General features: G+C 48.0%; 1 protein-coding gene across 8 annotated transcripts in view; it reads left to right on the forward strand.

The window, feature by feature from the left end:
• Positions 1-24,290, forward strand: part of TTC39A (tetratricopeptide repeat domain 39A) — a 54,033-nt gene that overhangs the window by 19,465 nt on the left and 10,278 nt on the right. For 3 of the 8 annotated variants that reach the window (XM_060625116.3, XM_078451917.1, XM_078451916.1), the window contains exons 2-12: positions 2,998-3,105; positions 11,655-11,786; positions 12,603-12,679; positions 13,852-13,919; positions 15,579-15,643; positions 17,672-17,771; positions 19,081-19,146; positions 21,041-21,149; positions 21,671-21,738; positions 21,822-21,881; positions 22,762-22,923. In XM_060625116.3, coding sequence (XP_060481099.1) covers positions 2,998-3,105; positions 11,655-11,786; positions 12,603-12,679; positions 13,852-13,919; positions 15,579-15,643; positions 17,672-17,771; positions 19,081-19,146; positions 21,041-21,149; positions 21,671-21,738; positions 21,822-21,881; positions 22,762-22,923 — 1,015 coding nt within the window. Of the gene's footprint in view, positions 1-2,450; positions 2,625-2,997; positions 3,106-11,654; positions 11,787-12,602; positions 12,680-13,851; positions 13,920-15,578; positions 15,644-17,671; positions 17,772-19,080; positions 19,147-21,040; positions 21,150-21,670; positions 21,739-21,821; positions 21,882-22,761; positions 22,924-24,290 lie in introns of those variants that run through there. The other 5 variants (XM_078451915.2, XM_078451919.1, XM_060625120.2 and 2 more) reach the window with 3 other exon arrangements.

A 24,290-nucleotide genomic window follows, 5' to 3' on the forward strand; every position in this document is an offset into this window, starting at 1 on the left:
AAAAGAGAACTTTGGCTGTTATGAGAGGGATGGGTTAGAGGCAATAATGCTTTCAATATTCTCCCTTATAAAAACTACCTAGAGGCTGGATGGGTTACTCCAAACATGCTTTAAAATACATTCCTGAGTTTCCACAAAGTAACAAATCTTCTAAAGCCAAGAATGAAAAGCTGAAATCATGCTGATAAATGAGATGAAGCCATAGCAAATGTGAAGGTATTTATAAATTCCAGAAATCTAAAACCTGGAGGACTTCGTTTTTGTTTTTGTTTTTGTTTTTAATTACAAAGAAAAATTAACGTGTATTTCTTTTGAGAGAGGAAGATACAGGGCACGAGTGGGGAGGGGCAGAGAGAGAGGGAGACACAGAATACAAAGCAGGCTCCAGGCTCTGAGCTGTTAGCACAGAGCCAGATGTGGGGCTTGAACTCCTGGACTGCGAGATCATGACCTGAGCTGAAGTTGGTAGAGCCTGGAGTTTTAATGACCATTCAAGGGATGGACCAGCCCAGTGATAGTGTGAGGAGTTGAAACTTGTCCCCCTTATACCACCACATGAATCTAGGACCTCCAAAGAGCTATCCCCCCAACAAATAGGAATATTGACCAGAAAGAGGTAGACACCCTTTCATAAAGGGGGACGACAGGTCTAGTGGAGAAAAAAGGCTCCCTAGAAACTTATAAATTTTAATCTGCCCTCACACAAATTTTGGGTTTGAAAACCTATTCCTTTTGTGGTCCTAGAAATACTAACCTAAAAAAGTAACTTAAGTATCATAGGATGGTAGTAGCCCAGGGAATCTGGCCAAAGTAAATGAAAATCCTCTCTGGAGGAATGGATCCTTCTCCTAAGATCCCTTTGGGATCAGCCAAATAGGAACTCATGGTTAAATTACAAAACACACAAGGAAACAAGTCATTGTGAGTAGTAGACACCAAAAGCAAGAAACAACAGAATTTGTTTCACTGAGAGTCTAAAGATGCTAGAATTATGAGATCTAGAATATAAATGTTTTTAAAACAAGTAAAGGAGTCAAGATGGACTTGAAATAATAACAGGGAACAAAATACTGCCCAAAACGACCAAGCAGATTTGAAAAGGAAGCAAATGGAATTTCTGTAAATGTAAAATATAATCATTGAAATTAAAAACTCAGTAGACAGGAAAAATAGCAAATCACACATGCCTTATAGAGAATTAGTGAAATGAAAGATCTGAAGAAATCACTTAGACTGTAACAGATTCAAAGAGATTGCAAAGAAGAGAGTTGAGAGACCTGAAATACTGAGCAGAACGATTTAACAGAGAGAGAACAGGGGCAGGAGGAGTGAGAGTGGAAGGGCCAGTCTTCCATCAGCCCTGGGTGAAGGTGCTGGTGGCCTTCACTGGGCACAGAAGGGGCTGGGCTAAGAGATTTTCCAGAGGCGGAACTGATAGGGCTTAGTGATGGGGTAGACGTATCAAGGCTGACTGTCAGATTTCTGGCCTGAGAAACTGGGTAGAGGGATGTCATTCATTAAGATGGCAAAGACTAGGGGCGCCTGGGTGGCGCAGTCGGTTAAGCGTCCGACTTCAGCCAGGTCACGATCTCGCGGTCTGTGAGTTCGAGCCCCGCGTCAGGCTCTGGGCTGATGGCTCGGAGCCTGGAGCCTGTTTCCGATTCTGTGTCTCCCTCTCTCTCTCTGCCCCTCCCCCGTTCATGCTCTGTCTCTCTCTGTCCCAAAAATAAATAAAAAACGTTGAAAAAAAAAATTAAAAAAAAAAAAAAAAAAAGATGGCAAAGACTGGGGGAGAACAGGCTTGAGAGAATGAACAAGAGTTCAATTTTGAACAAGGTACATGTTTCAATTTGTTTCATTTTGCCAGGAAGATCTGCTGCTGCATCAGAGAGGAAGAGACATTAGAACTGGGAAAGTTATGTGTAGATGTTTGCCAGGTGGAAAGGGACTCTCTTAACTAACTTTGGGGGAAAGGATCTCCTTTCAGTGAGGTCATCAAGGCCCCTTTTGGAACCTTCTCTCACTCAGAAGAGACTCCTTGAGAAGAGACATCCTCAAGATAGGACTCTGGGGATTTCATAGTTTAATCTCTCATTTTTCAGTTGGGGAAGCTGAGACCCAGACAGCTCAGGGATTTGTTCCAGCCTGAGACTCTTCATTCAATCAGTTTTCATTCACTTAACAGATACTTATCAAAAGCCCACTTTGTACCAGATGCTAGATTCTGGGGATGCAGCACTGAACAGAAGAAGGAATCCTGCCCTCAGGAAGCTTATTTTTAGTGGAGGGAGACAGACAAAATAAAATAAAATTAGAAAGAAAGAAAGAAATATATATGTGTATGTCAGAGAGTGATAAAAGCTATAGAGAAATGTAAGGGCTGGAAGAGGGTCAGGTACAGGGAAGGTGGCCTTTGAGAGGCCTGCACACCACAGCCCATTGTGACAGTGTCTCTGGAGTTCTAGAGTGCAGGCTCAAGATGGGCAGGAGAAGTCCTAGAGAAGGAGGAAGAGGAAAAGGACTGAAGTGGGATTTAGAGGGTGGGCTGTGCCCCCCTGGGAGGCGGGGCAAAAAAGCCTGATGGGTCAGAAGGGCCATAAAGACTCCCTTTAACCTTGTGAGGGGTAAGATAAATTTGTTCCTGAGGCTTCCTTGCTCTCCATCCTCTGCTCCTCCCCAAACCCCTCCACCAGATCTCAGATGACACCCCCATTCTTTTCTCCCACCTTTAGGAACACTTAGAGGTATGTCCAAATTGTCTTTGTGTCCCCAAACCCCTCCACCAGATCTCAGATGACACCCCCATTCTTCTTTTCTCCCACCTTTAGGAACACTTAGAGGTATGTCCAAATTGTCTTTGTGTCTTTGTGTCTCCTCCCCTGGAGGAGCTTTTGACAGGCATCCAAGGCTGGCAGGGAGGTTGCATGGGCCCTGTGGGGCTTTGTTCTAGCCTGGACAGGGGTTGAGGGCTCTTGGTCACTTCCGTGTCTCTCCCAGCAGGACTCCTGTGAGCAGCCTCCATGAGGCCCTGGACCAGTGTATGACTGCCCTGGACCTCTTCCTCACCAATCAGTTCTCAGAAGCACTCAGCTACCTCAAGCCCAGGTGAGGCTTAAGCCCAGATTGGGGGTGGGGGCGGGTGTGTGTGTGTGCACACGCGTGTGCACATACACGGGAGCCTACGTGTAGTGTCTGGTCATGGAGAACCAGAGGTCTTATGTAAGAGGAACTCCATGTAACTGAATCTCTTCAGCCTTCTGGGTCACCATGACCCCTGGGAGTCCCATAAAAATAGAGGCTCGGGCTCCCCATTCTACAGCCCTGAGCAGCCCAGTCCTCCCCAAGGTCACTGTGACTTCCTTACTTTTGGGTTCTTATGGCCTTTCCCAGTTTGATTTCTTGTTCCCACTGAATCCACTCGGGGTTTTTCCCCTGTCAGCTGTAACACAGCTGCTTTTCTTCATTTTTCCCCAGAATACCCAAGATTTGAGTTGCTTTTACTCAAGTCTTTTAGCCATTTCTTCTAGTGTTTGCTGCCTTATTTCTAAATGATATGCTTATATTGCTCTTTATCACTTTTTTCTACTTTTTAAAAACATTAAGAATTTATACTCCATAAAATTCTTTTTTTCCTTTTCATTTTTAATTTTTTTACCTTTTACTTTTAAACATTTATTGGTAGACAAGAATTTAGCTTTCTTACACCCTGCTCTACCTCCCTTCCCCTTCCCTCATCCTTTCTCTTATCTTTATATTACAGTGTCTGGAAAAATTTATAGTATTTACATTATTATAATTAGGTAACTAATGCTCATCACAGAGATGAGTCATACATTGTAAGATTACATTTCTTTTTTGGAGTTAATTGTCTTTCTTTTTAAGATTTTTTATTTTTATTTTTAAATAATCTCTACACCCTATGTGGGGCTCAAACTCACAACCCTGAGATCAAGAGTCATATGCTCCACTGGCTGAGACATTCAGGTACCCCTGCCTTGTCTTTTCATTGGCCTAATTTACTGTACATTCATCCTGAACTCTTTATAACGTTTTTCCTGGAAACCTGTCCCCTGGAGGATAGTTGTGTCTACTGGGCATCTCCCAGCCATCTCCTGGAACTTCTCTCTTATTTACTTCTTTACTTCTCTCTTGTTTCTTTGACCTGGCTTTTTCTCTGGTACCCTCCCTCATTTTATCAGAGCATATGCTTTAGAAACTTCCTAGGAAGGAGTTACATGAATATAATTCTCCCCCCTCAGAATTTTGAAGGCATTGCATCCCTGTTTTCTAGCATCTACTATAGCCACAGGAACCCTAATTTTTTCTAACTTTGCACGTGATCATTTTTCCTTCCCCAGAAATGTTTAGAATCATCTCTTTTATCCTTGCAAATCTGAAATTTCATGATAATGTGCTGAAATGTAGGTATTTTTAAAAATAATTTGGAGACTGCCTTTTGGTTCTAGGACATTGTCTAGCACAACCCCTCCATGTTCTGTCTCCCTTTCTCAGGCTTTCTTTAAGTCAAACATTGGACTTCCTGGGCTAGTCCTCTTCTAAGCCTCCTACCTTCTGCTCAGTTTTGCATTTCTTTCTCTTTTTGTTTTCTCTTAGTTTGGGGGTGATTTCCTCAACCTTATCATTAAATCCTTCTATTGAGTTAGAAGAGATCCTTCTATTTTCTTTTTTTCTGAGATCATATGATTAATTTCCTCAGACTCATTGTTTTCTGAATGTTCTTTTTTTCCCTACAACATCTTATTCTTGGTTTCTGGGTGCATTCTGTTCTTTATATCTATATTTGGAGTATGAGAGTCCTTAGGACAGGGCCTGGCATATAGTGAGCACTCTAGTAAGTATTTGTTGTTATTTTTATCACAGAATATGTTTCTCTTTTAAATGCTTTATTATTTTCCTGTATAATCTCCATTTTTTTCCAGGTTCCCTTTTTCTATGTAATGGGAGAATCTTCTGGTGGGGGCTTTCCTCAAATGCCTGATGGTCCCTGACTGTCTGGTCATATTTAAGAGCCAGTTCTTAGCCTTGTAATTGGTGGGATTGGCTTTTGGATATTGGGGGAGGTGGGCAAGGAAGGTGGCAGGGAGGAGGGACAGGTAATGACCAGAAGGGAAGCACCTGGCTCCTTGACCTTGTAATTGCTCGGATTGGCTTTTGGATGACCTGGCCCCAGATGTCAGCTTCTCCAGAGAAGCTGTTCCGCAGCCTGGTCAGAGTACCCCTGGCTGCCTGAATTCTGGGATTGGGGTAGGGGTGAGGGGCCTGGGGGCTAATCACGTGTGCTGCCTACTTGCCTAACGCCTTCTTTTCAGCTCTAGGTTGTGGTTGTCCTCTGCCACATCTGGTTCCCTCAAGTTCTGAGGGAAGGCAAATGCTGACTCGGGGACTGCTTCCCCTGAGTTCACAAGCCTGACCTGTTCAATTTCTGTAGACTTGACTGACCCATTGTTGTCCTGTTTGGAGTTAATGGCCCAGTTTCTGGGGGCAGTGGGGATTCCAGCATGTGATGATCATGAGTCTTATAATGATCCCTCTGCAGCAGTCCCCGCACCTCATCCCCACCCTCTGAGGGGATCTGGGCTTGAGGTGGGGTAGGGGTTGGGTCTGCAGCAAGAGTGTGGCCACAGTCTGAGGCAGGCCAAGCTCTGTCTTGCTCCATCCCTGAACATCTAGGTTCCCCTCCCAGTATTTTGGAAGACTCCCCAGCTCCACCTCCCTTCTGGTCATTACCTGTCCCTAAGCAGGCTCTTCCCTGCCACCTTCCTTGCCGACCTTCCCCCACATGTTCTACACCCCCTCCCCACAGCCACTGCATGTTGAGGGGCTGTCTCATCCTCCCTCACCTCAGTAGGGCATTCATTCCCTCACCTCAGGAGTCCTACACCTCAGGCCCTACAATTCAGGCCTCAGAGAGGAAATGCTTGCCCTGAAGGAGGCACCATGGAGAAAACCAGTTTTTCCATGAGGGTATCTTTTAACTTCACACTTAAGGTAGTGAAGCTACTCTTTATCTTAGCTCTTGTCCCATTCCAGAAAAGAATCTTTTCTTTCTTTTTCAGTTTAAGAGTGTTGTTCCCAAACAGTAGATGTTATTAACACACTTCTCACCCACACCCACCTTGTGACAACCAAAACATGTTTTGAGAAATTTGGCAGATGCTAGAGGTTGGGATGGAGGCTTGGGGTGAGGAGGACAGGAAAAATATCTCCCCATTTTTATTAAGAACCATTGGTCTAGGGGAAATATTTTTTTTTTAATTATTTATTTATTTTGAGAGACAGAGCAAGTCAGGGAGGGGAAGAGAGAGAGGGAGAGAATCCTAGGTAGGCTCCACACTGTCAGCACAGAGCCCTACAGGGGCTTAAACTCATGAAACATGAGATCATGACCTGAGCCAAAACCAAGAGTTGGACACAACCGACTGAGCCACCAAGGTGCCCCTAGGGGAAATAATTCTTGCTAAAAAATGACCTTTCCTCTCCATTTGTAGCCATTGAAGCTTCAAAAAATGTTGGGGTCCAGTTTCATTCACTGTTCCTCATTATGCATGCAGTGTCTCATTTAATTGTTATTCATACTTTGCCCTCAGAGAGTAATGGGCTCATCAAGCTCCAGCCCCACCACCCACTCCTCCCCAGCCTGGGCATTTGTTTTCTGTGTTTGTCACTTCTTTGAGTAGCTTTATTTTACTTTGTCTTTGGTAGAGGAGGGAAGAGCTGGAGGCCCCAAGGCTTAGCTGATCTCCACATGGCCAAGGAGTCCCCAGGTCCCAACACTGTGCTTTTCTGATGGCTCTTCCAGTGCCCTCTCCAGTTTGACAGCTGGTCTGGGCCCAGAAAGTGGGACCCCAATGGGCATCATGTCCCAGATTTGGGTTTAGCTCAGAGGTGAGGGACTCTTATTTTCAGGGGTCAGGATTTTGTAAGCAAACAAGAACTTTGGATTATAAACTAAACTTGGGGTGTCTGAGGTTTGGGGAGTCGTCCTACCTCTGTAAAGGCATACCACATTGAAATTATGCCAATTAATAATCCTACAATGGCCTCTGAGTATTCAAGTAAGAGGAAGAGTTGCATGTCCCTTCTTTAAATCAAAAGCTAGAAATGACTAGGCTTAGTAAGGAAGATGTGTTGAAAGCCAGGACAGATCAAAAGGGAGGCCTCTTGCACCAAACAGCCACGTTATGAAAGCAAAGGAAAAGTTCTTGAATGAAATTAAAAGTGCTCTTTAGTGAATATACAGAATGATAACAAAGTGATTGCTGACCACATTGCTGATATGGAGAAAGTCTGAGTGGTCTGGATAGAAGATCAAATCAGCCACAACATTCCCTTAAGCCAAAACCTAATCCAAAGTAAGGCCCTAACTCTCTTCAGTTCTGTGAAGGCTGAGAGAGGTGAGGAAGCTGAAGAAGAAAAGTTGGAAGCTAGCAGAGGTGGGTTTGTGAGGTTTAAGGAAAGAAGCTGTCTCCATGACATGATAGTGCAAGGTGAAGTGACAGGATGTAGAAGCTGCAGCAGGTCACCCAGGAGCTCTACTGAGACCATTAATGAAGGTGGCTACACTAAACAACAGATTTTCAGTGTAGATGGGACAGCCTTATACTGGAAGAAGATGCCATCTGGGACTTTCATAGCTAGAGAGGAGAAGTCAGGACCTGGCTTCAAAGATCAGGCTGGCTCTTGTAAGGGGCTAATGCAGCTGGTGACTCTAAGTTGAAGCTAGTGCTCCTTCACCATTCTGAAAATCCTAGGGCCTTTAGGAATTATGCTAAATCTAGTTTTCCTGTGCTCTTTAAATTGAAGAACAAAGCCTAGATGACAGATGTCTGTTTCCAACATGGTTTACTGAATATTTTATCCCCATTGTTGAGACCTGCTCAGAAAAAAAAGATTTCTTTCAAAATACTACTGATCATTTACAATGCACCTCATCACCCAAGAGTTCTAATGGAGATGTACAATGAGATTAATGTTGTTTTCATGCCTGCTAACTCAGTATCCATTCTGTGGCCCATGGTTCAAGGAGTCATTTCAACTTTCAGGTCTCACCACATAAGAAATCTATTTCATAACGCTAGAGCTGCCATAGGTAGTGATTCCTCCGATGGATCTTGGCAAAGTAAGTTGCAAACCTCTAGAAAGTATTCACCATGCTAGATGCCATTAAGAACTTTGTGATTCATGAGAAGAGGTCAAAATATCAACATGAGCAGGAGTTTGAAAGAAGTTGATTCCAACCCTCATGGATGACTTTGGGGGGTTTAAGACTTGAGGGGAGGAAGTTAACTGCACATGTGGCAGAAAGAGCAAGAGAACTTGAATTAAAAGTGGAGCCTGGGGGCGCCTGGGTGGCTCAGTCGGTTAAGCGTCCGACTTCAGCTCAGGTCACGATCTCGCGGTTCGTGAGTTCGAGCCCCGCGTCGGGCTCTGGGCTGATGGCTCAGAGCCTGGAGCCTGCTTCCGATTCTGTGTCTCTCTCTCTCTCTGCCCCTCCCCCGTTCATGCTCTGTCTCTCTGTCTCAAAAATAAATAAACATTAAAAAAAAAATTAAAAAAAAAAAAAAGTGGAGCCTGAAGATGTGATTGAGGTGCTGCAATCTCATGATAAAACGTGAACGGATGAGGAGTTGCATCTTGTGGATGAGCAAAGAAAGATCTTGATTTCTTGAGATTGAATCTATTCCTGGTAGAGATTGTTGAAATTACAACAAAGGATTTAGAATATTGCATAAACTTAGTTGATAAAACAGCAGGGTTTGAGAAGATTGACTCCAATTTTGAAAGAAGTTCTGCTGTGGGTAAAATGCTATCAAACAGCATCACATGTGCAGAGAAATTGTGAAATTGTGAAATCAAGCGTCCACCAGTGCAGCAAAACTTCATTGTCATCTTTTTTTTTAATGTTTTATTTATTTATTTTTTTGAGAGAGACAGAGTATGAGTGGGGGAGGGACAGAGACAAGGAGACATAGAATCTGAAGCAGGCTCCAGGCTTGGAGCTGTCAGCACAGAGCCCAGTGTGGAGATCAAATCCACAAACCATGAGATCATGACCTGAGCTGAAGTCAGATGCTTAACTGACTGAGCCACCCAGGCACCCGGTGTCTTATTTAAAGAAATTGCCACAGCCAACCCATCCTTCTGCAACCACCACCCTCATCAGTCAGAAGCAATGAACCTTCACTTTTTATTTTTTTAATTTATTATTTTTTAATTTTTGAGAGAGCAGGGAAGGGGCAGAGATAGAAGGGGAAGAGAGGATCTAAAGCGGGCTTTGTGCTGACAGCAGAGAGCCCGACATGGGGCTCGAACTCATGAACTGTGAGATCATGACCTGAGCTGAAGCTGGACACAACTGACTGAGCCACCCAATAACCCAGCAATAAAGTATTTTTTAATTAAGTTTTGTATTTTTTTTTTAGACATAATGCTGTTACATACTTAATTAAACTTTTATGTGCACAGGGAAACAAAAAAATTTATTTGACTTGCTTCACTTTATTGCAGTGGTCTGGAACCAAACCTTCAGTACCTTCCATGTATGCCTGTACCACAAGTCCTAGTCCAGAACGCAGTTGAGGGCCTTCCAGTGGTAGGCTGGGGAAGAGCCAGGATTCCTAGCTGCAGGTGCATATTGGGCACTTGGCCTCAGACTAGAAATTCCACTTTGCCTGCCAGCTGCCCACGTGGGGCTGCCCCTCCTTCTGGACCCAGTATCAGACTGGGTGCTTAGGGCTAAGTCCCAGGTCTCACTGGTGTGGAAAGAGGAAGAGAGGGGCAGGGGCTTGAGAACTCAAGAGGCCTGGGGTGGGAGGGGATTATCTGGAGGGGTGGGTCTGGGTACTGCCAGGGAAACGTCTGCTGAAGGGGAGAGTTTCTCTCTAGGGCAGTGACCCTTGACCCTGGCAGACTCACGTTTATTGAGCATCAATGATGTGGCTCTGGCCTGGGTGTCCTATTTAAGCAACCCAGAGCCCTGGGAGCGAATGATTATTGTATCCATTTTACAGAGGAGAAACTTGAGGCTCAGAGAGTTTATAAGATTCACCAGGATCACACAACTGGTAACTGGCAAAGCCAAGATTCCAGCCTGTGTCTCAGGGACGCTGAAGCCTGAGTTCTGTCTCCACTTCAGGCTGTGGCCTCTTTTCCACAAGCCACTGCCTTCAGATTAAGGAGTTCTAGCAAAGACCTGGGACAGCTGCCAGGGCTGGTGAGGGGTGGGCCAGCCTTTGGTTTCCTTTAAAAACCTTTGGCTCCCCAGGATAATATTACCTGGGCAGAGAGGTCACCCAGAATTTACACTTAATTTACAAAGCGTTTTTAATTTTACAGTTTTATGAATGAGAAAGGTATGAAAAGGGGTGAAGTCATGTGATTTTACAATAGAACAGTCATCTCTTTCCCCTGAAGTTCCCAGCATAAGCCTGGCACTGAGGAGTTTTGTAAATAATTAATGAGGGGATGTGTAGGGAAGGGAGTGAAAACTGCTGTAGCTCCTACCATGTGACGAGCAAGAGTGATCCCCTGCCAATCCCATAGGGATCTGGACAGGCCAGAATTATTGTCCCCATTTTGCAGAAGTATAAATCAAGGCTGAGACACGTTGTAACTTCCCCAAGTGCAGAGGGAAACTGGCATTTTTCTTGTCCCTCCCTTCCTGCTTTTCTTTCCATGTGTTAGACTAAAAGCCCCTGCCATATGCTTTTCTGTTGAGAGGTCTGGGCTGTGAAGAAGCAAGATGGCAGGAGGAGAAGGCTTCCTGAGGCTGCTCACAAAGGGCCTGTGGCGCTGGTACTGAGGACAGAGATGAGTTCCATACAAGCTCTGTCCTTGAGGTGCCCACAGTTCAGTCTGAGGAGAGAGCTAAGCCTCTGCTGATATAAATTCAGTATGACCTGTGCTTCATTATAGACACATGCACCCCGAGGAGGGAGCCTTGGATGCCCAGTGGCCTTGGAAGCAGTTGAGAGCCTTGATAGATGAGTCAGGGAGGGCAGGTCATGGGGCAGAAACAGAAGTGACAAGAGGGCTGGGCTGGAGAGGTCAGCAGAACCTGTGTTGTGTGGAGCCTTGGGCCCAGGCATTATATCATGGGACATGAAAGCCATGGGAGAACTTAAGCAGAAAGCCACATGGTCAGATGATGGGATGGGGAAAGGCAGGAGGGGATGAGGCCAATAAGGCCCAGGGAACAAGGATAGGGCAAGCTCAGGGGGCAGGGTGGGGAAGGGGAGCTTGAGGATAGAAGGGACTTGGGCTCTGCTCTAGGAGGTGTGGCAGAAGGTGAGAGGCAGGCCCTGGGCACTGGGCATACGGTCTCAGGCCAACAGGTTGCTGAAGTCCTACTTTAGTCCACACAACATTCTTGCTGCTGCCATTCCTACAGAATGGATGAGAAACAGGCTCAGAGTTGGAAAGTCACTTGGTGCCACTAGCAGGAAGGAGAGGAGCTGGGATCTGAGGCCTTTTGAGCAGCAATGGGAGGGTCAGACCTTGGGAGAGTCTCTTCCGCTCTCTGAATCTCTGTTTCCCTGCCATGCTGGGTGGGTAGTTTATGGCGGTGATCGGCACAGGCCAGCTACCTCTGGAGGTCTGGGGGTTGGCGCTCTCATGTCCCTTCTCTCTGGCAGAACCAAGGAGAGCATGTACCACTCGCTGACATATGCCACCATCCTGGAGATGCAGGCCATGATGACTTTTGACCCTCAGGACATCCTGCTTGCTGGCAACATGATGAAGGAGGCGCAGACGCTGTGTCAGAGGTCCGGGCCATGGGGCGGGCAGGGACGAGGGGTCATGAGGTCTGTCCTTCTGTCTTCTTGGCCTATCCCAGTGCCTAAATGCCACTATTAATGCTGCTCCTTTTGGCTAAGAGGATGTGTCCCCAAGCGCTAGGAGCTGTCCCTGTCAGCTCTGCCTCAGGAGTCTTATGATCTGAGCCAGTCTCTAAGCAGCTTCCAGGGGCCAGGCCTGATTTTAAGGAGATGAATTCTGGCTCTGTCAAGTGGTAACTCTTTGATCTTGGGCAAGTCTCTCTCTGGACTCAACTTTCTTCATATGTAAAATAGGTATGAAGGTAGGGCTGTTGTGGGGACTGAATGAAGACACAGGTCACAGGGCCTGGTGCATAATTGGTATTCAGTACACATAAACCACTTGAGTGAATGAATGAACAAATGGACCCTCAGTGTTTATGCACAGCTGGAATCGTCTTTCACTAGGCACACCCCTGGGCCAGGCCCTGTGCTGGGTGGGCACTGGCCACCTCTGACACCTGAACTGCCTGGTCAGGGGCTGTAGGGTTCTTGTCAGAGGAGCAGGAAAGGCTTCCTGGAGGAGGTTATGCCGAAGCTGCTTCCTGAAAGGTTGACTGGAAACTGGCCAGGGCAGAGGAAGGAGGGGAGGGGGCTCCAAGAAGGGGTAACAACAGAAACAAGAGTGTGAGAAAGCCTGGACTTGGGAGAGTTGCCAGTTCAGTGTGTGTGGAGTCCATGGGAAGGGTGGGAGATGCATCTGAGCCCACCTGGGCCCCTGGCTCACCCTCACTGAATGACTTGAGGCCCCTTTTTCCTCTTCAGGCACCGGAAGAAGTCCTCTGTAACAGATTCCTTTAGCAACCTGGTGCATCGCCCCACTATGGACCAATTCACGGAAGGTGTGGCATCTCAATGTCCTCTCAACCCCGCTGACCCCAGGCAGCCCTGTCCCCAGCCCAGGAATGGGTGGGGAAAGGGGCGGTTAATCTCCCAGTTTCACAGAGTGGGCTGGGCCCTTTTGAGAAGTTGCTCTCAGGTGAGCTGGGGAGCAGGGGAGGCTCACTTACCTGATGGCATTACCTGCTGAGGACCTGGAAGCTGGGGAGAGAAAATGCCATCACGAGGTCATTAGCTTTGCTTTTCAGGCTAGGGTGGGCTTAGAATTGTGTGTCTGGTTAGGTTTACTGGCCTGATGATCATAGTGATCACAAGTGCCCTGGAGGGGAATATGGTTTTGGAGCCTGCACTGGGATCAGATAGCTGAAGGCAGTGGGAGAGATGGTCTAGGCTGCCAGAGCCTGTGTGCAGTGACCCCATGCAGCAGTCGCGGAAGTAGCAGCAGCCAGCTGGAGCAAGGTAGGGCTCTTCAGTGCAGGAGCAAATGGTGTTCTCTAGCCTCAAGAGCCCTTGAAGTTTTTAACATAAGACAATGAACCTGACAAGACCATTCCTCCTTCTTGCCTTCCATAGCTCTCTGATACCCACAGGGCCAAATCTGCACCCCCCCTCCCATGTATAAGGCCCTTTGCAGTCAGACCTCTGCCCCTCATCTTTACCTGTCCCCTAAGTCTCTCCCTACCTTAACCCCATTTCGACCTTCTGTGGCTTGGCTGTCCCCAAACATCAGAGTTTTTTGGTTCTCCCAGGCCTCTGCCTAGAAAGCTCTTCTTGCCTCGCCTTTCCATTCCTTTTCAATTCAAATGTCCTTTCTTCTGGAAGTCTCTCCTGACTCCCTGGGCTGTGTGAGTTCTCCTTCCCTTACTCCCCACAGGGAAGCCTGTGGGCTTCCCTGGATTAGGATCTTCTTTGTTTATCTGTTCAACCCAGCACCTTCTCCTTGCCTGGCACTGTGATGCGTGGAGAACAAGAGAACAAGGTCTAGGGCCCTATGTTGACATTCTGGATGGTGGAATGGGGGAACCAGGTGGAAGGCAAGTGCAAGGAGTGAGAAAATTCTAGACAGTGCTGATAGCTGTGAAGGAACCAGACCACCTCCCAGAGTGGGGAGGATTTGGCCTGTGCTGCCTGCTGAGAGTCCCAGGAGGCCTCAGGGCTGGTTTTCTCCCCGCAGAGGAAATCCATGCTGAAGTCTGCTATGCAGAGTGCCTGCTGCAGAGAGCAGCTCTGACCTTTCTACAGGTAGGAACCCTCTTCTTGTACAAGCAGCCTGGGGATTTCAGAAGATCAGTCACCAAATCCAAGCCAGAGGGTCTATAAGCAGCCACAGTCTGCCTCCTTATGGTTCGGGAGAAGACTGAGGCTCAGTCACCCCAACACTCCCAACCCTAGCCAGGCTCGGTGACAGAGGTGATGGGCTTTACCCCCTCCACACTCAGCACACATGTTTCCGTCCACTACTAGGATGTGCTTCCACCTCACGACTGCTGTTTTCCTGCTGAGGGTCACGTGGGGTGACCAGCATTAGCACAAAGCCTGCTTTGTACTTGATTCATTCAACAAACAAGTTTGAATGAATCAAACTTGATTCTACGACATACCAGGCTTTATGCGTATATTATACGTATGTAGTTTTTACATACCTTACACCCATTGCATGTTGTTTTTACATAAATGTACATATATTGTTAAATCTTCACCATAGGCTTGTAAAGGGGAGGATTAGAGGGGAGTAGCCACTTTCACAGAGTCACGTGATCAGCAAATGGCAGAGCTGGGATTTGAATACAGGTCTGGTTGACTTGGAGCCTGTGCTCCTCACCACACAGTGGTAATTATGAGAACCATCACTTCATGATTTCACCAGAAAATCTGGGTTATAACATAACAATCATCATGTAAATACGTGTGTTGGGGTATACAGGCACATAAGAATTTTATTGGGGTACTGTTTACTTTTGTTAGCTGTCCTCCCTTTTTGTACCTCACATAATTAGAATTAGATAATCCTAATTCTTCATTAGGATCACTGTTAATAATTGCATTGTGTATGGCCTTTTTTATTCTATTATTACACATAATAAACACCCATGAATTCCCCCACCCAATTAGAGAACAGAATACTGCTGGCGAGTCTTCTACCCACCCTGTCCCCTGCTTCCTTCATGGGGAAACCATTGGCTAGAGTTTTATTATCCCCCAACCTATTTTTTAAAAAACAGTTTTCTCAGCTTCCTATTCATGTGTGAGGAGCATACTGTTACATTTTAGTTAGCTTCAGGCTTCTTAAGGCCTCAAGCTGTGTGGGACTTGCTTTCTTTACCCAACCTTATGTAGTTGTATAATATTCCCTTCTATGGGTATAGCAGTTTGTTCATCCAGTCTCCTGCTGAAGGGCATTGGGGTTGTTTCTGGTTCTGTACTCTGTGAAGAGTAGTGCAGTGAACATTCTTGAAGGTAACTCCTGTAGCCCATGTTTGTTCGTTTCTCTAGGGCATACTCATGTACTCCCAGGAGTGGAACTACAAGTGGGCTGTAGGTATTAGTGCTTTAAATTACAAATGTGACAAATAGATGCTTGTTGTAGAAAACACAAATAGTCCAAAACTGAGTGTCCTTCTTGCTCTCCCACAACTCCTCTACCTGGAGGAGGCACTGTTAACCACCGGGAGTGCCTCCTCCAGGCCCTGGACGTTTTAGAGGTCTTGTTTGGCAAGCAGATCCTCATCTCAAGTCCCAGGGGTTACAGAGGACTGGATTGGCTAACCTCTGAGTGCCACCCAGAACCCCTCATAGAGCTGGGCCCAAGGTGGGGCAGGCCGGGCCCAGAGCCTTGTATGATCCCTCTCAAGCCTGTGGCTACCCATCCAGCCTGACTCTTAGCGTCTCTCCCTCCTGCAGGATGAGAACATGGTGAGCTTCATCAAGGGCGGCATCAAAGTTCGAAACAGCTACCAGACCTACAAGTGAGTGGGGCTGGTCTGGGGGAGCGTGGGGCCACAGCATCTACTACCCTGTGCCTCTTAGGCTGCTTTGTGGGAGGTAGCACTGGCTGGATGCTGGATGCCTAGAATGCCATGTAACCTCAGGCAGATTTCTTCACCCTCAGGACCTCAGTTTTCCAGAATATTATTTACGTGGTTTCCTGGGTATATCTGTTCATTTGGTTCCCCTGAGTCTATGCCTGACCCTGGGGAAAATAAGACAGATTCTGCACAAATAGCTTGATGAGGTAGAGGCTAGGAGACAGACACAGGAACAGTAATTTTGAGAACAGCAGCAGAACCCCTGTGTATCCACTAAGGCCCAATCCAAATGCCACCTTCCCCATGAAGCCTTCCTTGGACCCCTCTAGTACACAGGGATGGTGTCCACACACACAGCCTCCCCAAGCTGGGAGCTCCCTGAGGGCCAGATCATTTCCATGCCATCTCGGCACTGGGCCAAGCACAGGCTTTGTCTAGGGATGAAAGAAATAAGACTCAGTCCAGAACACTTCTACTCAACATGGCACCACAATTCTTGTCTCTAATTCTAAAATTAAAAAAAAAAAAAAAAAAAAAAAAAAAAAAAAAAGCTTTGAAAGCCCAGTTTCTTCCCCCAAGTTTGGCATTAAAACTCACTTTCTATTAAAAGTTGAATTGACTTGAGACTACTTATCATCTTTATTTTCTCCATCTAATGTGACTGTTTCCCTGGAGAGAGATTGTGAGTGTGATTTCAAGGTACCACTGGGATATAACACACCATGTAGTATATGGACACTGCATGGCCTTGTGGGTCTGTGCTGGAATTGTGCTCTGCCCCCTCCAGTCTCTTCAGCTACCAAAGCGATGTTTCCAAAGCACAAACCTTGTCAGGTCACCCCCTTACCAGTTCCCGACACTCCTCTTGCTTTTAGGATAAAGTCCCGAGTCATTCCGGGAGCTCCTCCTAGCCCTCCTAGCAACAGCTTCCACCCCACTCTGCCTCAAACATTTGTGCCTTCCCTCAGTTTTTCAGACATGCTGAGCTCATTCCTACTTCAGGGATTTTGGACATGCTTGTATCTCTGCTAGGAACACTCTTTCTGTGCCAGGCTAACCATCCCATCCCTAGGGTTTCAGCTCAAGTGTCGGCTTCTCAGGGAAACCTTCCCTGAACCCCAGACTGGGTAAAACCCCAGGAGTCTTCTCCTTTGAAGCCCCCCTGCATCCCCACAGTGACTTGATGGTGGGGTTGGGGGAGGATCTGTTCCCTAGAGTGGGAGAGTTGTGACGGCAACCACTTGGTGGCTTTGCTTCTAGCTGTCGTCCAGTGCCTGACACAGGGAGCCCTCAGTCAGTGTTTGATGATTGAAAGGCTTCAAGATGCTCATAGCCTGGGAAAGAGGCAGGCACATCTTTAAAGCTTCTGTCCTGCCCAAGACGGGCTGGGATATGGACTCTGTGCAATTGATGACCAGGAAAAAGAAGGGTGGATTTCAACCAAGAGACCCCAGGTAGACTTCCTGAAGGAGGGGGTGTTATAGTTAGCCCAGTGGCTCTTCACTGGGACATTTGGCAATATTCAGAGACATTTTGGTTGTGACAACCTGGGGGGAGGTTGTGTCTGGCATCTAGTGGGTGGAGGCCAAGGATGCTGCCAAACATCCTATGATATACAGATAGCCCCCTCCTTACCTGAAGAAAGAATTTACCCAGCCTAAAATGTCAGTAGTGCCAAAGTTGAGAAATTGTTCTAGACAGAATGAAGAGCATGTGAAAATGCTTAGATGCTGGACAAGGCAAGTGTGCTGGGGCTGATAAAGCTGACGCTCAGGGGCAAGGACTATGTTATTAGGCAGACGGGGTCAGAAATTCCTTGAATGTCAGCTCTCTGATTGCCAGAACTGTTATCAGTCTACCACCAGGGAGTTCTGAGATCAGCTGGGAGTGGGGGACAACCTTAGTCCCAGCTGGAATGGGACCTAGCCGCTGTTATGTGGTTGAAAAGGACTTTGCCTGTCTCCACAGGGAGCTGGACAGCCTCGTGCAGTCCTCACAATACTGTAAGGGAGAGAACCACAGGCATTTTGAAGGAGGGGTGAAGCTCGGCGTGGGAGCCTTCAACCTGGTGAGTGGGAATTCACCTTCACGTGGTCTCTGCTGGCCTACCGTGCTGGGCACTGAGCTGATCCTGGGACCTAGTGATAAAGCAGATGCATTGCCAATGTCATGGGGAGCTCAGAGCTGGGATGGAGGTGGGGTGGAGGTGCTTCAGAGTCTCTCTGTGCATTTCTTCCCAAGTCAAGTTGAAAGCTTGAAATGCACCATGGTGGCAGTATTTATAGGACCAGAAAAAGACAAACACAATAAATCAGGGCCTTTTCCATCCTGGAGAGCTGGTGGTTAAACATTGACCAGTAGTGGGGAGGGAGACAGGCCTGGAAGCAGCAGGCAACCTGCAGGGACAGAGCCAAGACCCCTTCCTAGAGGAGCTGGGGAAGGTTTCAAGAAGCGAGGAGTATCTGAGCTGGATCTTGAAGGATCTATAGGTGGGGAAGGGCATCCTAGGCAGAAGGAATGTGAGAGAGGTTCTGAGCCTACTCCTGGGAGGAGGAGTTGCTCATTGAAAATTTAGACTCTTGGTCCTGGGTGTCCACAGACCTGTCCAGAAGTGTGTGTGGCAGGGGATGGCTCTCTCCTCTCTAGGCAAAGCCTGTTCCAAGAGCAGACCTTGGGTGGCGGGGTGTCCCTGCCCCACTCTGGGTTCCAGTTTCCTTGTATGTAAAATGAGAACGGGGATCTTGGCCCAAGTGCTGAGAAGTACAAACGGCAGAGTTCATTGGATGCTTTAGCATGTTACAGCTGGACTGTCCTGGGTTTAAGAACTGGCTTCCCCTCTGATGAGCTGTGGGGCCTTAGACATGTCCTGTCACTTATCCATGCCTCTATTTTTCCATCTGTCAAAAGGGGCAGTAATCTTTCTTTGCAGGACTGTTCTGAGGATCAAATGCAATGATGGAGCCCTGGTGCAGAGCAGGGATTCTTTGTAACAACAATAATGGCTAACTATTATGTGCAGGCTCCATTATATGCTTTACATATATTAATTTGATCCATCTTCACAGGACCCCGAGGAGGTAGGGGGCATTATTATTCCCAGATGAGGAAACTGAGTCATAGAGGGGATATGTAGCTAGCCCAGGGTGACCCAGTGGGCATGGTGAGATTAGGATTTAGACACAGTCTGCTTCTAAATGTCACACTGTAGTACTTCTCTATCTAGGGAAGTTGGCTTTATGGGAAACCTGGGGCTTTCTTGTGGGCATTCTGGAGATAGGTTCTACTCCCCCAGGATTACCCCCAGGACTCTGGGGGCTTGGGGAGTAGGAGGGACAGCTCCAGCCCCTCCACAGGCCCACCTGCCTCTGTTCCTGCAGACGCTGTCCATGCTTCCTACCAGGATCCTGCGGCTGCTGGAGTTTGTGGGGTTTTCAGGAAACAAGGTAACCACCTGACTTCTGGGACCTCTGAGTGGCTCAGCTGAACAGGGTGAGGCTGAGGGGCTGCAGGATCTGTGTGCCAGTAATGGCACAGCACCCCTCAGTATGTGGCCCTGGACAAGGCCCAGGCCTTTCTGAGCTTCAGTCTCCTTTCCAATCAGATGGGGCCAGTGATACCTGCCTGGCCTCACACAGAGTGAAGAGGCTCTAGGGTAAGGGTGGGTATGAAGGGCAGCTTCGTGCAGTGGTCTGGAATCATGTTCTCAGCCTGACCGGTGTCAGGATCCTGGTCCACCTCCCTTTGGAAGACCTTAAGCAGGTTCTTTCCCTTGGGACCATTTTCTTGTGTGGGAAATGCCTGAGGGAAGCCCTGCAGACCTTGAGGGCAGAAACCAGAGGACTGAAGCACCCAGAGGCTCTGCTAAGGGCAGGAGTCTAAGTACTAGGTAGCAGATCAGGGGAAGCTCCCTGGTGGAGCAGGCCCCATGTGGCAGAAGGAACAGTGGCCTGGAAGTTAGGAGCCTTGGGTCATTCCAGCCTCATCTCCTTCTCCTTGTGATTTAGAGCAAAAACCAACCTCCTCTGGGCCTTTTTTGGGTGTAACAAGGGACTTTTTTTTTTTTTTTGACTGATCACTGCCTCTCAACTTGAACTTCCTCTGACCTTTCCTGATTTTTGCCATGTCTGCAGACCTCTGTATTATTATTTATGTATTATTCTTCCCAAAAATGGTTCATATTTTTTATGTAAGTTTATCTAAAGGAAACATTACTACATAGAAAACCCACATTATTTGGCACGATAAGAACATAATCATAGATATGGTGAGGGCCAAGCAATCTTGCAAAAGCAGGTTGTATGATCTGTAGAGGCTGTTTTCCTGTGAGAAGAGGTTTTTAGAGCAACAGGGATGTTGAACGCACACCAGCATGGGACTGAGGCTTTCTCCCTGATGCCATGAAGACAGAGAATTGAGAGGGGAAGACCCTTACTTGGGACTCCATGCCTCATGTCTGTCTGGAGACCTTTAAAATCTTGGTTGCCATCTGTGGTCCATGGCCCTGGTCCGGGGAAACAGCAGCCAGAGGCTCTGAAGGTCCCTTTTAGTTTTCTTTTCTTAAGAAGGCCATTGGGTCACGAGAAGGATTTCAGGATGATGACAGGAGGGAAGAGGATGAGAAAGGCCAAGAGGTGGGATAATGTGGCCTGCCTGGCCAGGAGGAGAGGGAGGCAGTGTCAGAGTGTGAGGGCCCTCAGGCACCAGCTCTGGCTTTGTCTTATCCTAAAGGCAAGGAAGCTTTGGAGGGTTTGAGGTAAGGGTGAGGTAAGTCAGATTTGTGTATTAGAAAGAACAAGAACACCCTGGAGAACAGACAGGATGGGCAGAGACTACAGGAAGGGATACAAGTGGAATCTGGCTTCTCCTCTTCCCCAGCCAGGCTCTAGAGTCTTCTTGTCCAGGAAGCCTTCCCAGACTGCAGTCATCTTGGCCCCATCTATGCCCTGAGACTGTGGTTAGGATTATTTGCCTAAATGGAATCTGGCCTCCTCCTCCTCCCCCACCAGGGGCTGCTCAGGGGCTCAGTACCCACCATGGGGCAAGCAGGTGAACAAAGGCAGGAACAGGGAAGGGGCTGTTGCAGAAATAGGGAACACCTAGACCCAGGCCTCTGCCCTGGCCTTGGCAGCAGTGTCCCCTGCCCCCCCAGGAAGGCTGCTGAGGCCCCTAGAGGAGGCCTGGCCATCAGGATTCCAGATGTGTCTGGAGTCCAGCGCTGTCCCCTCCCACTACCCCCCCACCCCCGTTCCAGCAGCACTGCTCTCAAGGCTGTCCAGCCACCTCCCAGGCCCCTGCCCACGCTGGGGCTGGCCTCAGCCTGTCGGTCTCTTCCCTCAGGACTACGGGCTGCTGCAGCTGGAGGAGGGCGCATCCGGGCACAGCTTCCGTGCTGTGCTCTGTGTCATGCTGCTGCTCTGCTACCACACCTTCCTCACCTTTGTGCTCGGTAGGTGCGCCTCCTGGGCAAAAGCTGGGGCTTCTGGGATTTGGTTGGCTCTAAGGGCAGGGGATGAGATGGCAAGGGATTGCAGACCCTGCTTGGGTCCACAAGACTGGGGATGGGGCGCTGACACCAGAATCAACAGAGCCGCATCAGCTGTCTTCAGGCCTGGCTTGCTGACCACTCACTTCCTCACAATGTGACCAGGTTCCAACTTCATTTTTCTCATCTGTGAAATGGGGATGGCCATGCCCACCTTGTGCAGGGTGTGAGGGCACTGTAGTTAGGTCCTTGGGGTTCTGGGCACCACCTTGGCAGGCATGGCTCTTTGTTATTGAATCTTGTGATGTCCCAGGATGATATCTGTATCATCTTATTTAATGCTCACATCATCCTGGAGGTAGAAGAATTATCATCCCCATTTCACAGAGAGGGAAATAGAGGCCCTGAGAAGCTCCTAGTGGGTTGCTGGAGGGATTACAAGAGCCGGTGGTGGTGATGTGTGTTGTCCCTTCAACCTCCTTTAGGTACTGGGAATGTGAACATTGAGGAGGCAGAGAAGCTCCTGAACCCCTACCTGAAGCGATATCCTAAGGTGAGCCCCTGCTTCCTGCTGCAACACCCCCAGCCAATGTGTGACCTGTGGACCCACACAGACCCACGTGCGTGTCATTGCAGGGCGCCATCTTCCTGTTCTTTGCGGGGCGGATTGAAGCCATTAAAGGCAATGTTGACACAGTGAGTAATGGGAGTCTGGGCCAGTGCTGGCGACTCCTTGGGGTCTCCCAGACCAGTAAGCAGACAGACACAGACACACTAGAGACAGGGCAGACTGGGAGGAGTGCTCCAAGGGAGAACCAACAAGACAGCAGGGTAGGAGAAGCAATTCTGAATCAGACAGTCTAGGAAGATGAGGGAGGAGGTGGCATTTGTGGTGAGTAGGATCTGGCAAGGAGCTGTAAGACTGCAGCTCCCTGCAGAGGGAGGTCCTTGAGTGAGGCAGAGTGGTGGGAAGGCCTACTCAGGGCATGACAATGGGCACTGTGAATGGCACAGTAGTGGTGTCAGGGTGTGAGATTGGCACCTTGGTGGCCTGGCTAAGGAGTCTGGACTCCATAGGTGGGATGGAGCCAATGAAGGGATTAGAGGGGGAGGGTCATGGGTCTGGCAGAATACCCAGGATGGACTGTTACAGTGTGGCGTTCTGGGGTCTCCAGCTGGCCCTGGATCTGATTCCTCAAGCAGAAGGACAGATGCCCTAGGTCCAGTTCCTTTCATGAGAGCTACTGGAAACTTTGGAATCTGCTCTGAGGCGCAGACATTATTATGCTGCTTTAATATTAATAACTTTCCACTGTCTCCTATCCTTCCATTATAGCTCTATCCCATCCTTTCATTTTGTGCTGAAAGACTAGAGTCCCAGAGTTGGGCAGGAAGTGAGACTTAGTGGGTAGAACCAGGACTGGAGCCCAGAATTGTCCCATCTCCCCAGTGCTGCGGCCTGCCCTCCCTCCCTAAGCCTGGCACAGGGCTAGACTAGACCTGTGGAAAAGGCTGGGTCTTCTATGCGATGTGGTGGGGTGGTGGGGCCATGAGGCTGACCAGCAGGTGCCCACAGGCCATCCAGCGGTTCGAGGAGTGCTGTGAGGCCCAGCAGCACTGGAAGCAGTTCCACCACATGTGCTACTGGGAGCTGATGTGGTGCTTCACCTACAAGGGCCAGTGGAAGATGGCCTACTTCTATGCCGACCTGCTCAGCAAGGAGAACTCCTGGTCTAAGGTGGGCTGACACCAAGTGTTGGGGTCATTGGGGGACCGGGCCAACACAGCCTGGCCATAAGACTCCAGACCATAAGAGCCACACCCTTAACTGAAACCTGAAAATCAGCTGGAATTTTAAATAGAACCATAAATTCTAATAGGTTGGAAGGAACTAAAGACCATGAGGAGCAGATAAAGTTTAGAATTACAAAGCATCAGTCAACAGTTTTAGTCATAAGGGACAGAAGCATGGCTCACACTGTCTAGGTGAGTGCTGTCCAACAGAACGTTGACATTATGATGGAAATGTTCTATTTCTGCTCTGTCCACTGTGGTAGCCACCAGCCACATGGGCACACTGAGCACCTGCAGTGTGCTAGTGCAACTGGGAAACTGGATGTTTTCAATTTTATTTAATTTTAATTAGTTCAAATTTAAATTTAAAATGTCACATGGGTTTAGTAGCCACTGTATTGGACTATGCAGGTAAAAAACACAAAAGGTTCTTTGGTTCATAGAACTAAACATTCTAGGCACATCTGATTTCAGGTACAGCTGGATCCAGGAATTCAAATTATGTCATTTCAGCTTGGCGTTTTTCCATCTGTGGCTGTCCTCTGCTCTGTGACATCTTTGCTATGCAGGCAGGTTCTCTCCATGTGATAGGCAGGGTGGCCAAGGACTGCCTGCTCCTAACTCAACATCTTCCCTTCAGTTTCAACCATAGTCCCACAACAGAGGCTCTTGGGTCTAGCATAGATCACATTTCAGTGCCTGGAAACAGGGGTGGGAAGACTCCTCATGGATCAAGAGTAGAAGGGTGGTTCTCCGGAAAAAAATGAGGTGATGTCCCTATAAAAAGTGTTGGTTTGGGGGGAAGCATTAAAAAGATACCATGAAGGCAAAGCAAAGCAGATAGATGTCTACCATAGGTGAAAACTTACATTAGTGTAAGTGGTAAAATAAGTACTAGATATTACCATCATAGTAACGATAGCACAGAATTCTGAACCAAGAGTCAGAATCATAGAGATCATCAGAGAGCGTCCAATCTGGTATTGGCAAATATATAGAATTTGTGTCTCAGTGACCTTAAATCCCTGTCTCTCATCCCTCCCCACCTCTGCATGGAAGTCCCTTTTCAGTACCCCTGCCTGGAGACCAAGCTGAAAGGAAATTCTCTAGGTCCGGGGCAGGCAGAGCTGGAGGAGGGAGCAGGTTTTCACTGAGCTCTGTGTGCCCAGCATTTGCCATTTCCTCCACACTACACCCACTGAGGTAGAAGTTATCTGCATTGGACGCACAAGGGACCTGGAGGCCAAGAGAGGGTATGTGACTTTCCTGGCCCACACAGCTGTTGGTGACAGACACTGGATTTGAAGACAG

Source organism: Panthera onca, chromosome C1 (assembly GCF_046562875.1).
Source record: "Panthera onca isolate mPanOnc1 chromosome C1, mPanOnc1 haplotype 2, whole genome shotgun sequence".
NCBI classification, from domain to species: Eukaryota; Metazoa; Chordata; class Mammalia; order Carnivora; family Felidae; genus Panthera; species Panthera onca.